Source organism: Silene latifolia, chromosome Y (assembly GCF_048544455.1).
Source record: "Silene latifolia isolate original U9 population chromosome Y, ASM4854445v1, whole genome shotgun sequence".
Taxonomy (NCBI): Eukaryota; Viridiplantae; Streptophyta; class Magnoliopsida; order Caryophyllales; family Caryophyllaceae; genus Silene; species Silene latifolia.
In genome coordinates this window covers 193,965,982-193,980,876 of record NC_133538.1, presented here as the reverse complement: position 1 = coordinate 193,980,876, position 14,895 = coordinate 193,965,982, and the positions used below count along the sequence as shown (strand labels likewise).

General features: G+C 33.5%; 1 protein-coding gene and 1 long non-coding RNA gene across 2 annotated transcripts; one reads left to right on the top strand and one right to left on the bottom strand.

Moving 5' to 3' along the window:
- Positions 1-2,108: 2,108 nt before the first annotated feature.
- LOC141626991 (uncharacterized) lies at positions 2,109-2,454 on the bottom strand. The gene is made up of 3 exons (XR_012536553.1): positions 2,395-2,454; positions 2,244-2,285; positions 2,109-2,151 (listed from the first exon to the last, which is right to left on the bottom strand). It is a non-coding gene; the product is annotated as an uncharacterized LOC141626991 (long non-coding RNA).
- A 10,769-nt stretch (positions 2,455-13,223) lies between these two features.
- Positions 13,224-14,126, top strand: LOC141629724 (uncharacterized). Its single transcript, XM_074442686.1, has one exon. It carries the CDS (start codon positions 13,224-13,226, stop codon positions 14,124-14,126), a length of 903 nt encoding a protein of 300 aa, XP_074298787.1.
- The last annotated feature ends 769 nt before the right edge of the window (positions 14,127-14,895 follow it).

Here is a 14,895-nt window from a genome sequence, read left to right as displayed (position 1 = left end):
AACAAGGAATTCAAGGTATGGTTCGCTAACCCGAAGTTCTCGTAGTTAAGTGAAATTGATATCTTGTGTTTGCTTAAAGGTCGAACATATGTGACAAATTTCTATTCATATTGAAGTTGAGCTAGTCAGACTCTTGCCTACAAAATGCTATCTAGCTCAAAGCTATCTGACTTCTAAGTTCTAACTCTTAGAATTAGCCATTGCCTATTAGGACTGAAGTAGCATTATTTGACTGAGATAAGTGATATTATTAGCTATTGCCTATCAAAAACTGTAAAAGAGAAATTTGACTGTCAATTTGCACGACTGTCTGCTAGTTGAGAAGAATGTGTAGTTCTATGTTTGGAATAGTAAAGTTGTTGATGTATAATTTAAACGCATGAAATAAGGTTCTATGTGCATGAAATAAGGCTGTATGTGCATGAAATAAGGTTCTATCTACATTAAAAAGTTCTTCTATATTATGATACTAATTACTGTTGGCTAAGGACGCGTTAATTTTATATGGCCATGAAATAATATTATATGTGCATGAAATAAGGTTCTATGTGCATGAAATAAGGTTCTATGTGCATTAAAAGGTTCTTCAGTTGCATCAGTTGGTTATACTATGATACTATTTACTTTTGGCTAAGGACGCGTTAATTTTATATGACCATGAAATAAGATTATATGTGCATGAAATAAGGTTCTATGTGCATGAAATAAGGTTCTATGTGCATTAAAAAGTTTTTCAGTTGCATCGGTTAGTTATATTATATTATATGATACTAATTACTGTTGGTTAAGGACGTTAATTTTATATGGGCATGAAATAAGCTTCTATGTGCATGAAATAAGGTTCTATGTGCAATAAAAAGTTTTTCTTGATATGGGCATGAAATAAGATTATATGTGCATGAAATAAGGTTATATGTGCATGAAATAAGGTTATACGTGCATTAAAAATTTCTCCAATTGCATTAAAGACATTAATTTTTTTTTAAATTTTTTGATAGTGTGCGTAGATGAGCTCAAAACGTAGCATTAGAGGCTAGATTATGAGCCATACTATAAGGACATAAATTATATCTTTTGATCTCTTTGGAGCAATTGTGTTATGTACAACGTATATTAAAGGCTATTAGCTCAATGGTAGAGCGAGGTGCTAATTTTGCACAAAGATATGGGTTCAAATCCCATATAGCCTATCAAACAACAAATTCCATGTTCTACTGTGAAACTTTGCTTTCCATCAGAGTAAGATTCTCTACAATGGTTATATTGTTGTCAGTTTATGAGTTGTAACTCTTTGTGATAGGGAGAGCATGATATAGCAATCATTAGTCAATGCATTCAAGTAATTAGGCTATATATCCTAGCTTGTTAGTTTTGTAGGAAACTTGTATTTGGATAAACCTTAGTTAGAATTTAGAAGGGCTAATAGAAAATTTTCTTGACTGGAAAAAGAAAGTAAAAGAAAGAATGGTATTTCATAGCCAATATGGGAGTCGAACCCATATTTTGTGCATTGCACAATGCTCTACCATTTGAGCTAATTGGCTGAAAGTCAGTGAGACCGTCTGATATTAAAGTTATTGATTTGGACCGTCGATGTTGTTGATAAGAAAAACCCGGCTAAATAGGAGATCACTAGTGCTCCTACAAAGGATGCGTATGTCGAACCCGCCATTTCGTGGAGATTAACATATTTTCTAGGTTCAAATCAATATGTTTTCACTTTTCAACTCTTTGGTTGTTAGTAACATCACCCTTCTCATCAACACCCCTTTTCTCGATATATTGCCTGATTTAAAAGATAGAAAGTTACGCAGGCTCTATAACTGAGTACAAAGAATCTAAAGAGTGAATGACTTAAAAGTAAGAAAGTATGTGTATTTGCAAATGGTTATCTGGTGAGATTTATATTGATAAAACAGGCCAGGTTTAAACTCGATTCATGTTCATTCAACCACCACCTTAGTCCACCTGATACTATCACCATGAATCTAACCATAGCTCCTTTGTCCTATGATCCTATCAGTCATCCTCAAAATGAAGAGTAAACAAAAGAATATCGCCATAGAACTTGAAAGGCTTACCATCTTTCCTACAAACCACTACGAATACAGCTCCAACATAGGCTCGGCATAATGGAGATCACGTAAGATACTGATACATTTTACGAAAAATTAGTTAATAACAGATTTTATAGCTACTCATGATCCTTCATAAATCAGCATCAAAACATGAGGTTCACATACCAATTAAAATGGGTTTTTGAGGAACGGTATTTAGGCATGTTGCTGCACATTTTTAAAAAAAAAAAAAAATTAGTCCATATCAGATTTTCTAGCTGCATTTATGATCTGCAAATTATCACTATAAAGAGATAAAGAGATGAGGTCTATGTACCTGTCATCGGTCAAGGTTGCTGAAGAAGGATGTTTAGACACTACCTGGTTCAACATTACCTGAGCAGCAAGCAGAAAGCAAGAATTATATTTTAGGTTCGTAGATAGAGCAGAATTCTAAATGAAGTATCCCCAGTGGATATGATGCCCAAGAAAAACAAACAGAGGTAAAAGCTTTTAGAAGACCAAAATGCATACAATGTGCTCTTAAGTTTTAACAATTGATAAACAACAAACTTGTAGAACTTAACCAGAAATTACAATATCATGAAGAAGATAAAAAGAGTATTATTTTCGAAGCTAATCCAAGCAAAAATAATATTTTTAAGCAAGCTCTGAAGATGTTTGAACAAAGGAATGAACCAATGTTACCAACGAACTCCAAAAAGTAGAAAACCCATATAGAGTGATACTCCAATCATATTAAGAAAAAAAGGATACATAAAAGCCTACTATACTGCTAAATCAATCGAACTAATTTACTTGTATTATGGTCAAAGTAATTCCAGATTGAACTGTTTATGAACCCTAATTTACTGATATTAGGGTGAAACTAATTCATCGTTGCGTCAATTTAGATTAAAATCGTATCAATCATAGAAATTTTACATAAAATCATCGTGTTATTGTTAAAACACGGAAACATATCTTCTAATTACAAAATTGATTGAATTTAAACAGGCAACTTACCTTTGTCAATGGCGGTGAAGAAGGAGTGTGACGGTGGTCAATGACAATGAATATGGAGAAACGCAATGGTCGTCGAGGAGAAGCTGGTGATGTGCGGTGGTTGGCGAAGGAGAAACTGGTGATGCGCGGTGGTCGGCGAAGAAGAAGTTGGTGATGTGCGGTGATCAAATGAGGAATCAGAGAGGGAGAAGAGAGAGAAGTGGTGTGGTTTGTAATGCGCGTCTAAAGTTTTATACTTCCCAACCAAACTTTGGAATTGTGTATAGTCCAGCGTTCTTAATAGGTTCTCATGGTTCTCAATATATGGGTGGTTCTCACCGGATCCCGACCCTATATATATATATATATATATATATATATATATATATATATATATAGAGAGAGAGAGAGAGAGAGAGAGAGAGGCGGGATCTCGTGAGTTTGGTTCTTACGGTGAGTTGTGAGTTTGGAAAATCTCAACCATTCAAAAAAAAAATTCAAGGGCTGAGAATTAATCTCATAAACACAGTCAGATTTAACAAAAATCTCGCCACATCAAACGAAAGTCCAGCAAACACAATCTTATGACATTAAAATAAAGAAAAATCTCTTCCTAACCTCTCTCTAATAAAAAGAAACCCCAAAATTCTCTAGAAAACCTTGAAAATCGATCACACTTTCGATATCGCATCCCTGATTACTTATCAAATTCTCTGAAATTGTATTTTATTCATCAATTCAGTGGGAAGTCGTCAAATTGTCCGCTAAAAATACAGGTATAACTCTTGATTATGAATTTTGATTAATCAGATAAGCAACTCATTGTTAGCTCTGTTTCCGACAGTTTTATCTATTCTTATTCTCTGATCTACATTCCTTCATTCTTTCATTATTTGTTTTATTTTCATACGGACTATTGGTAGGATATAATAATAATAATAATAATAATAATAATAATAATAATAATAATAGACCTTTTGGAATGCAAGTTTCGATCAAACTCAAGTTCCAAACCCAAAGTTCTTCTAATTGCGAGAGCGCTTTAGCAAGTTTATAAATAAATTTATAGTAGTTCTTAACAATTATTCCGTAAATTACAACAAAAACAAAATGATTTCATTCTCATAACCTTTCCGTTTGTTACCTGCTCTTCTTGCATTTTCCAAACTTGACGTCGTTCCAACTACTTACTCTTCTCTATTTGAACTGCTCGCATCGCCACTACCTAGCAGTAGTTGAGCAGTAGCTGATTCGTCTGCTGCTATTTGAACGGAGTAGAACCAATGGTGGTGTGTGATGACGGGTCTGATTTGTACTCGGTTTCGGCGACAGTAATCTCGAACTGAATTGATGGAGCAAGTGTGAATGCCAAGGTGATATTCTGCTGCGAATTGGAGTCGAGGTAAGTGATGGTTGAATCTGCTGATGTACAGGAGCAGCTATGGTGCTCGGTGGAGCGGTACGGTGGTCGATCTTATTAAACAGTGTGGGACTGCCTTCAGAGATCAATTAATGTGTCTCATAGCTGGGTAATCATAGATAGTGATAATTGATAGTGATGATTGATTATTAAGAACTTTGTGTTAAAAAGCTTGCATATTACATTGAAGGGGTGTCAAAATTGTATATTAGGAAAGGTAGGGAGATTCATGGGATGTTGATTGTTAATGGGAATCGCCTGGATTTGTTTGCAGTGACTGGAGTTATGAATATGTATGCGAAATGTGGGGCGGTGTGGGATGCGTATAAGGTGTTTGATAGAATGCATGAAAGAGATGTTGCTTCTTGGAATGCTATTATTGCTGGATTTGCTCAGAATGGGTATGCTAAGATTGCGTTAGAGTTGGTTTCGCGAATGCAGGAGGAGGATAGATTAAGGCCTGATTGGATTACTATGATTACGACTTTGCCTGCGACTACGGATATGGGTTATTTAGTTTTAGGAAAGTGTAATACAATTTTGACGCAAAAGAACTTTGTGTTAAAAAGCTTGTTGAAAATGCAGTGTAGTCATGTAACAGTGAGGCCGAGAAGAGCTAATGAGTGGCTAAGGAGGTTGAGTCAAAATAGTATCTAACTAGAGATGTCTACTCTCTCTAGTGTCAAAATTGTTTGAGGATTTTATTATATATACACTTACCATTTAGTTTTGTCGAATTGTAAACATTTGACAATAGAGTAATACCACAATAACACTGCATTAATAATAGAATAATACCACAATAACACTACAATAACAGTAGAGGAACACCAGAATAACAGCACAATAACATGTGGTAAAAAAAAGCGTAAAAAAATCAAAGTAGTAAAAAAAATCAAAGTGACACTGGAATAACATCACAATAACACCAGAATAACAATACCACCAGAATAACAGCACAATAACACGTGGTAAAAAAAAGAGTAAAAAAATCAAGGTAATAAAAAAAATCAAAATGACACCGGATTAACATCACAATAACACCAGAATAACAATGACACCAGAATAACAGCACAATAACATGTGGTAAAAGAAAGAGTAAAAAATCAAAAGTAGTAAAAAAAATCAAAGTGACACCGAAATAACATCACAATAACACCAGAATAACAATACCACCAAAATAACAACACAATAACATGCGGTAAAAAAAGAGTAAAAAAATAAAAGTAGTAAAAAAAATCAAAGTAGTAAAAAAATCAAAGTGACATCGGAATAACATCACAATAACAGCAGAATAACAGTAGAGTAACAGCACAATAATACGTGGTAAAAAAAGGAAAAAAAATCAAAGTCATAAAAAAAATCAAAGTAACAGCAGAATAACATCACAATAACAACGGACTAACAATAATAGCACAATAACATGTGGTAAAAAAAAAAGAGAAAAGAATCAAAGTCGTAAAAAAAATCAAAGTAAAAAAAAGCACAAGAATAACATAATAACACGAGGTAAAAAAAAATAAGAGTAAAAAAAATTTCAAGTAAAAAATAAATTCGGTACAAAAAGAAAAAGGAAAAAAAGGTAACATAATGAGAAAATTAAAGAAAAACATAAGAGAAAAAAAAATAAAGTGGTAAAAAAAAAGCACAATAAATAATAACACGAGGTAAAAAAAAAGAGAAAAAAATAAATGTAAAAAAAAAAAGTAACATTCGAAAAAAGAGAAAATAAGTAAATGATAGTGGTTTTATATGACATGTAAGATTAGATCTTGGCAATTCATCTCTAATATAATCTAGTAGTTGAGATTTCAAAGCGCAAACTCACAACTCACAACTCACCATAAGAAACCAAACTCACAAGATCTTATCTCTCTTTCTCTCCCTATATATATATATATATATATATATATATATATATATTTGGGATCTGGTGAGAACCATCAACACAATGAGAACCTTGAGAATTCCACCTTACGGAATTTTTTTAAAAAAATAATGACACATATGGATTCGGCATAGAATTTATGGTTAGATAACACATTTCTTGGTCTAAAAAATACTTCCTCCATTCAACTCCACTCTACCATATTGTAAAATGCACACATATTAAGGAGAAAATTAAACAAGTAATAGAAGTACAAATGGGTGTGTGAAAGATGCTTTATTAAATAATAGAAGTACAAATGAGTGTTGATTTTAGTGGGCCAAGTAGTGGAAAAATATGTAAATAAGAGATTGTAATAAGGATAAAAAGGTAATTTTTTATGCTTTTTTTGGAAAGTGGTAGAGTGGAGTTGAATGGATGAAAATGGTAATATGGTAGAGTGGAGTTGAATGGAGGAAGTATGAATTAGTGACGAAAATCGAGGCGAGTTACACTTTATTAATTTTCATGCACCTACTACTCATGTTTCATGTCTGTAACAATTTTCATGCACCTAGAACTCGTTTTCGTGCACCTAGAGCCTGCTATTTTTATGCACCTAGTAATCATTTTAATGCATGTAACACTTTTCATGCACCTAGTATTCGTTTTTGTGAATCTATAACCGTTTTAGTATACCTAATTATATTTTTATACATTAAGTTTATTTTTATTAATAAAATCAATTAATTTTGTTTAGTTAAACTAAAGAATGTGTTTGAATATACTAAACTAATGGTAAATGATCCACTAAAATTTTCAAAACAAGATTTGGTGGAGATTTAGTCAGGGTTCTCACGGTTCTCATTATACTAGTGGTTCTCACTGGATCTCGACACTATAAGTTCAGGTTCAGTTCAGTTTGTCTAAGTTCAGTTCAGTTTCTATAAATTCACTTAAGAAAATTTTAGTTGAATTCATACTCATTTTTCTATAAGTTCAGTTCAGTTCGATTCAGGTGGAAAAAAACAAGGCCATACTGCCATAGAAGTACTCCATATACAAAAGAAGTTGTTGCTATTTCCTTACACGAGTATAAATTTGACCAAAGTGCAAATATACATACAACGGGTTCATGTTAAAGTATATTTAAAGGAAATATTAAGGAATTTAATGAAAAAATTGTAGTACAAAAAACATGTATTCAATTTTAAATTAGGGCTCTGTTTGGTAAAACTATCTGAAAAGGTAGCTGAAAACTGAAAAGCTAACTAAACCCTGAAAAGGTAACTGATAAGATAGCTGAAAATTAGGAACTGATAAGGTAACTTATTATATAAATTTTTTTTTGGCAAACTAACTGAAAAGACAACTGATTTTGATGAAATGACGTAAAAGAATATGATAATTATATAATAGTATAGATTTAAAGGGTAAAAATGAAAAATCAAACCAAATCAGGTACCTGAAATCTCAAATGCTACTCTAGGTAGCATTTCATTTCAGGTAGCTTATTTGATTAAATAAGCTACTTGCCAAACGCTTACAAAAAAATAAGGTACCTGAAACTTTGGTCAAATAAGCTACTTTGACCAAATCAGGTACCTGAAATATCTTACCAAACGGAGCCCTAGATACTTAATATCAAACATTCATTTTTAAGTTACATTAACATGTATGTTGAGGCCACATGTTTAAAACAATACTTAGTCACTTTAATATTTTTCTGTTACTCCATTATATACAATAGAGCAGTAAAAATAGGTCCGTATATCGTACGGGCATTAAATTTAGAATGATAAATTAATTGGCTAAAATTAAAATAGTAGCTCTACACGGAAAAAATAAAGTTGATTTTGATCAGAATGAGGAACCTAAGTATGTGGGAGATAATCCAAGTCCTACTATAAGATACAATAAAGACCGTCTTAACTTAAGGTTGTTGAATTTAAGACGGTTCTTACACCCGACTAAAACAAAGGCGCAAAAAAAAGATCGTGAGAGGTCTTAAGTTAAAACGGTCTTCAGGGAGACTAACTGAGATTACACAATAATTCACATAATCACATTAAAGATGTTTTATATGGAGTATAGAATACTCGACATAAATTACACTGAAGCGGAGCACTTAGAATGTAATTTCATTGTTCTTATTAGGTTCCAATTTTAGTTGGTTTTAAGCCTCTAAGAGATCTAATCTTAATAGTTTTACGAGTCCTTGAAGAGTGAGGTTACATATAGGCCCGTGCATTGTACGGGTATTAAATCTAGTATCAATCAATATCTATCTATCTATATTATTAAAGGAAGCTTTTTTCGAGCGATTATATAATCTCCAACTTTTATAAACTTTTTGATTTAAAAACAAATATAATAGATTAACGTAATTTATTTTCGCAGTACGATTTTGACTCATTATAGTACATTTTGCACCAAATTTTCCATTTTCTACCCTTGACTAAAAATCATCAAACCTAATTCTCTCGACCTTCTCTCTACCTCCATATTGTTAAAGCTTAACCCTTTTCAATCTCCTTAAAATTACTCAATTATGAACGATTATTCGAATGAAGATCGGGTGTTTAATTCGTTAATCTCAAATTAATGATTAAGTTAACTCTTTTTAGAATTTTATTTCTTTTTAATTAGGGTTTATGGCTCAATTAATTAAGGCTTGGCGTTGTAGGTTTGTTGGTGATGGTGTTTTAAAACCAGGGGTGGTTCGACGGTGGTCCGCCGGCGACTCTTGACGGTGGTCTGCCGGCGAGTGAGAGTCGCCGTTGAAGTAATGGTACGGTGGTAATGTTATTTGTCTTATGGCGGTACGGTCGTAAACCCGTAATAGAGCAGTAGTAGGGTGATTAGTGCGGGAGGGAGGGAGGGAGGGGCATTTTGACGGCAATGGTGGTGTAACTGGTGTTAATTCGGTTGGCCGGCGATGGTTTAGTTGGCCAGCGAGGCAACGACTCAACGAGGCAGTCGTATAGTTGGTTTTTAACGGTAGCCCATAGTAGTACGTAGCAATATTGTTCTTCGTCAGTAGTACATGGTTGAATTTGTTTTTATTCAATGTCTTGTACGGCGTAGTAATGGCTTTCAATATTTGATGGCTATGAATATGATTTTTCTATTTTTGTAATGTTAATTTATGGAATGTAATACATAGTTTATTAAACTAATTTATCACAGTAGTACAAGACTATCATATAATTTAATTTTTTCATTTTTTCATGAATTAGAGGGGAATAGATGTTTGAAATTAGAGAGAAAAGATTAGAGAGAGATTAGAGAGGGAAAATGGAAGGAGAAATGAGGGGTATAATTGTCAACAGTGAACTACGATGAGTAAAATGTGTACTGCGAAACTAGATTAAAAGTTGAATTATAATAATTGACCAAAATAACGTAAGAACTACCTAAGAGTTCTAAGCCGGGTCAAATGTAATTAGTTGATTTAATGAGTCCTACTTTAATCACAAATTCTCATTATAGACGGACACTATCCGTCTATACATATAGACGGATACCATTTCCCCTCACAAAATACCCATTTGCCATAAAGTAGGAAGCACATGAGGGTGCCTACTATAATTCATACTATGTGATTTGTAGAGTCCTACTATAAGCTTACAATCGCAATGTATTACTCATTAAGTCAGTGGCTCATTGCTATATAAATTGTCGTGCGTCCTACATCCCAGATCACTATTCTTTCTTTTGATAACTTTTATTTACTCATAATTTAATACTCCTTTCAATTCACAATAAACCTCCTTATTTCCTTTTTCGGTTATTCACAATAACCTCCCTATTTCCTTTTTCGGTAAGTGTTTGTATGGTCCAAATTTAATTATATGGTGGAGTAGTGTATTTGTGTGGTCCAAATTTAATTATATAGTGGGGTAGTGTGTTTCCTTAACTTTTGTGTCAAAATGAAAGGGGAGGTTTATTGTGAATAGGAGGGAGTATGTTATTTACATTATGTTTTTGTATGACCTTAGTTACGCCAATCTTGCTTGTTTTAAATGGATTTACATTTTACTTCCTTTTTCTTTTCTAATACTACAGTAATAATTTTATTTTATTTTATTTTTGTTGTTTTCACAGGTTCGTCAATTATTTGATTGATGACTTGAAAAAGCATGGAACTTGATCCATGCAGATGGAGAGCAGAAGCCATGACGATGAAAAAAGATACAACACATTATTGACACCAATGTATAGCACTTCTCCGTTAAACATACAAAAATAGTGTTAATGGGTATGCCTTTTAAAAAATCGTGTCATTAAAAAATTGTGTTAATGAGTATGTTTCTTTATTGTAGCTACAATGTTTTTTATTACCGTTGTTATAAAAGTGTCTTTCAAAATAGAAGGATGCATTGATCTTATATTAGTTTGGTTCAGGTTCTAAATTATACTCCTAATACCCCTTTTAAAAGATACTCTGTAATAAGTAAATTACGTTTCACAAAATTTATGTTCCAGAAATATGTGTAAATACTACTCCCTCTGCCAGTAAATAGTTTGCTTTATTTTAATCTCTGAGGGAAAAATAAAATAAGTGTAAATACTACTACTTCTACAATTGATTCTATTGCTACTACTTTTGAGATATCTTGCCAAAATCATTTGAACAAAGTTAATACTCCCTCTGTTTTTTTTAATTGTCATTCTCACTTTTCGAGACACTCACTTCTCTCTTCAATATCTCTCAAAATATATGACTAAATATGTTGAAATGTATACTCATATTAAAGCTTTATTCGTAAGGAATTTTATGGTTTAATTTTTATAATTTTCCGACCAATATATTTTTGTATAAATTGAAATCAAAGGCTCACCTCGTAAATTAAAAACGTCAATTATTTTAGAACGGATGAAATAGTAATTAATATCACAATGTACATGAGATGTAGTTGGCTACCGTTGAGTCATATGTCCATGTTTTTCTTACGGGTGTTAATTCTGTTCGGTCATTTGTTGTCCTTTTTTATATTGGGGGTGTTTCAGTGAGTTGTTGTCCTTTCTATTTTAAAAATGAACTTGATGAACAATTTGATCATTTACACTCAATTTATTCCACTTGGCATTAAGTAATTGACCCTTTCACTTTTCTTGGTCTTTGTGCCAAAACCAAAAGACAACAATTGACCGGGACGGAGGGAGTGGTTTTTACTGTGTTAATTTAAGAAATTTAGTATGATATATTGTGAGACTTTCAAATTTACATCAGTTTCAAGCTATTAAGAATGACAAAACAGGTATATTTATATATAATAATATTATTGAATGGGAGGACTATAAAGTTTAACCTGTGTACAACTCTATCAAAATTCCTCAAAGGAGATGGGAAGAGAGAGAAAGTGGAGAGAGAAACTCTCTCTCAACTTTCCAGAAATTTAGATCTGAATTTTTTTTCCTTAATTTCCTTTTTCTAGCATTTCATATCTCCTTCTTCATAATCATCTTCCTCTTGTTTATGATTATGTAGATTGTTTGTCTTTTTTTAGTCTTTTAATTGAAATTTTTTTCAGTTTTCTTTCTTGATTTTCACTTTCTCAAAGACTAGACTTTAAGTTACTCTCCATATTAGCCTAGGAGAGTTCTTTTTAGTCATATGTCTTAGCTAAAGAAGGTTTAAATCAAGAATTAAAGAGTATTTCTTCAAGAACTTATGTTCAATTTGTTTGATTGTATCACATTTTTGTGGATATTAGAATGTAAGTATGATAATGTGTTTGAACCTTCTTTTTAGATCTCAATAATTCTATTGAAATCAGTAGTAAGGGATCTGTTTTAAGAGATTTGTTCTTGAGGTGAATTTGGGGAAAATGGTATGAGGGATGGCTTACTGTTGTTGAAACAGTGAGGAGGGGATGTTGAATTTTTTACACGATTATACATCTGTATTTTCTTCATATTCTCCGATTTTTCTTGTTTCCAGGCTTCCAGCTACTCCGTTTGATTGTTAGAAGACTCTCTCTTTAAGTTCTTTTTATTTTTTTATTTTTTATGGGCTTTAAAGTGACATTCTTGCATTATAAGAGTTTCCTATTGATGCCCTTTCATTTATTCTTGTTACCTGGTATGTCGAAAATCTGTGATTTTCTTCTACCGTTCTCATCCGCAAGGATGGTATAGGTTGATTTTCAATCAATTTAGTTTCTTTACCTTATTAAAAAAAAAAAAAAAAAAAAAAAAAAAAACTCTATCAAAATTCCACTACTACAAATCAATCCTACGTGATTTCTCATGTAGTACGACTGTATGAGGCTTTCATGTAATCATGTCCATGCACTTTCAAGTTTCAACAAATCAACACTTTCTTTAGTTTTTCTTAGATTTAAATGTCTATGTGTATAGGAGTTAATTTCTCTTAATTTCAATATTTCTCTTAATAGGATAATCATAGGGCACAACAGGTGGTACAAACTATATGTGAGAGGGTGATATTGAGATTGAGTACCGCCGGTAAAGCCAACTCAATTTCCTATTATATTTATCATTACTATGTTGACTTATAATAACACGAAGTAATTGCTACTCCATATTAAAAAAAAAAAAATCTCATTGGTGGGGATATTTGTAAAGAATAATATTAAGGATATTCCTTAATATTATTATTGTGTGAATATATTGTATGATATGTAATCTTGTTTGTTATGGATAGTTGCTATCTTGTAGGAGTAGTATTAGGAAGGAGGATAAGTTAGAGATATCTTTGTATTGTATATATTAGGTGCTGTGTATTACGTTTCTAATCAATGAAATTACGACCTTTTTTCAACATATAACTTTCACATGGTATCCTGAGCCTAATAGATCCAAAAATTAATTTCTTCACAAAAAAATTCAAAACAAAATTAAAATTATGTCTGGTGATTCGTTGAAAGGAGGTGATTCGTTGAAAGGAGGAGGGAGCGGTCCAAAGACAATTCTCATGGCGTCTCCATTGTACCTTCATCCATCCGACAACCCTAGTTTGAATATCACACAAATAATCTTTGATGGCACAAACTATGATATGTGGGCTGAAGCTGTGAAAAATGGATTAGATGCGAAGAATAAATTAGGATTCATTGAGGGGACGGTAAAGAAACCAACGAATAGTGGAGAAGAAGACGATCTTGAGTCAGTAGCATGGCGTCAATGCAACGCCATGTTACGAGCATGGCTTCGGAACGTGATAGACCCAAAATTACATCCGAGTATCACGTTTACTCAATCAATTCAAGATATTTGGGAGGAGTTACGAGGAAGATATTCGGCTGGGAATAACGCTCCGAGAGTCCATCAACTCAAGAGCGAGTTGAATGAATGCAAGCAAGGGAAAGAATCGATAGTTGAGTACTATACCAGGCTAAAAATTATTTGGCATGAATTAGCAAAATACAGTAAAATAAAAGACTGTACTAGCGGAGCAGCCGTGTCCATAGCAAAGGAGAAAGAAAAAGAAAAAGTGCACCAATTTCTGATGGGGCTAGATGCAAAATTATATGGTCAAATCAGGACGAATTTGCTCATGGAAGATCCGATTGCTCAGTTGAATCGTGTTTATGCCTTAGTACTCAGGGAAGAACGCCATAACTCTTTCACCCAAGTGAAAGAGGAACGCAACGATGCTGCGATGGCTGTGAAAACTTATAGTGGCAGAGATTGGGGGAAATACCAAAAGGAGGATGAAGAGGAGTCTGACAGACCGCCACCACCGCGCTGCACTTACTGTGGGAAATATTATCATACAGAGGAAAATTGTTATGAGAAACATGGATAGGAAGAAGTGAAGGCACGAGAACGGGGAAGAGGTCGAAGAGGCAGATGAGGTGGTAGCCGTGGCCGAGGAAGGGGCCGTGGGAACCACCAGGCAAATGCTGTGACAGGAACGGGAAAAACAGAGGAGCAAGGGAAGACGAATATACCGTTCACTGCTGAAGAAATACAAAGATTGAAGACCCTGTTGAATACCAGTTCTGATGGAAGTGAAAGACTACAAGGTATGACATTAATTGTGAATATTGAGTGATTAATTGACAGCGGAGCGTCACATCACGTGACGGGAAAACGAGAATGCTTGGAAAACACCTGGGAGGAAGAATGTTCAATTGTCAGCCTACCTGATGGTAGAGGAGTTGAAGCTACGATCCATGGAGAAGTTCGTTTGAGCAAAAAAAAATTCTTGAAAGACGTGTTGTTTGTGCCCTCCCTTGCATGTGATCTTATCTCAGCCCAACAACTAATTCATGAGAACAATTGCTTAATAACTTTTTATCCGGACTATTGTGAAATGCAGGACCGAACTACGAAGATGATGATTGGACGGGGTGAGCATAGAAGAGGGGTATATTACTTTCAGCCGGAAAAAGATGAAATGGTGGGACGAATGACGGTTGACAAAGAAAGCAGGTTGTGGCATCGAAGGGTAGGACATCCTTCCAAGAATGTTTTTCTTCTTTTTTCAAATTTGGTTGGACGAAATTTAGTTTGGAATTCGGATGATTTGTGTGATTCTTGTTGTCGGGCAAAATAATCCCGAACCTCATTTA

Bases quoted from the DNA above. Each gene is read 5' to 3' on its own strand.
- LOC141629724 (XM_074442686.1), top strand. From the start codon at position 13,224: ATGTCTGGTGATTCGTTGAAAGGAGGTGATTCGTTGAAAGGAGGAGGG.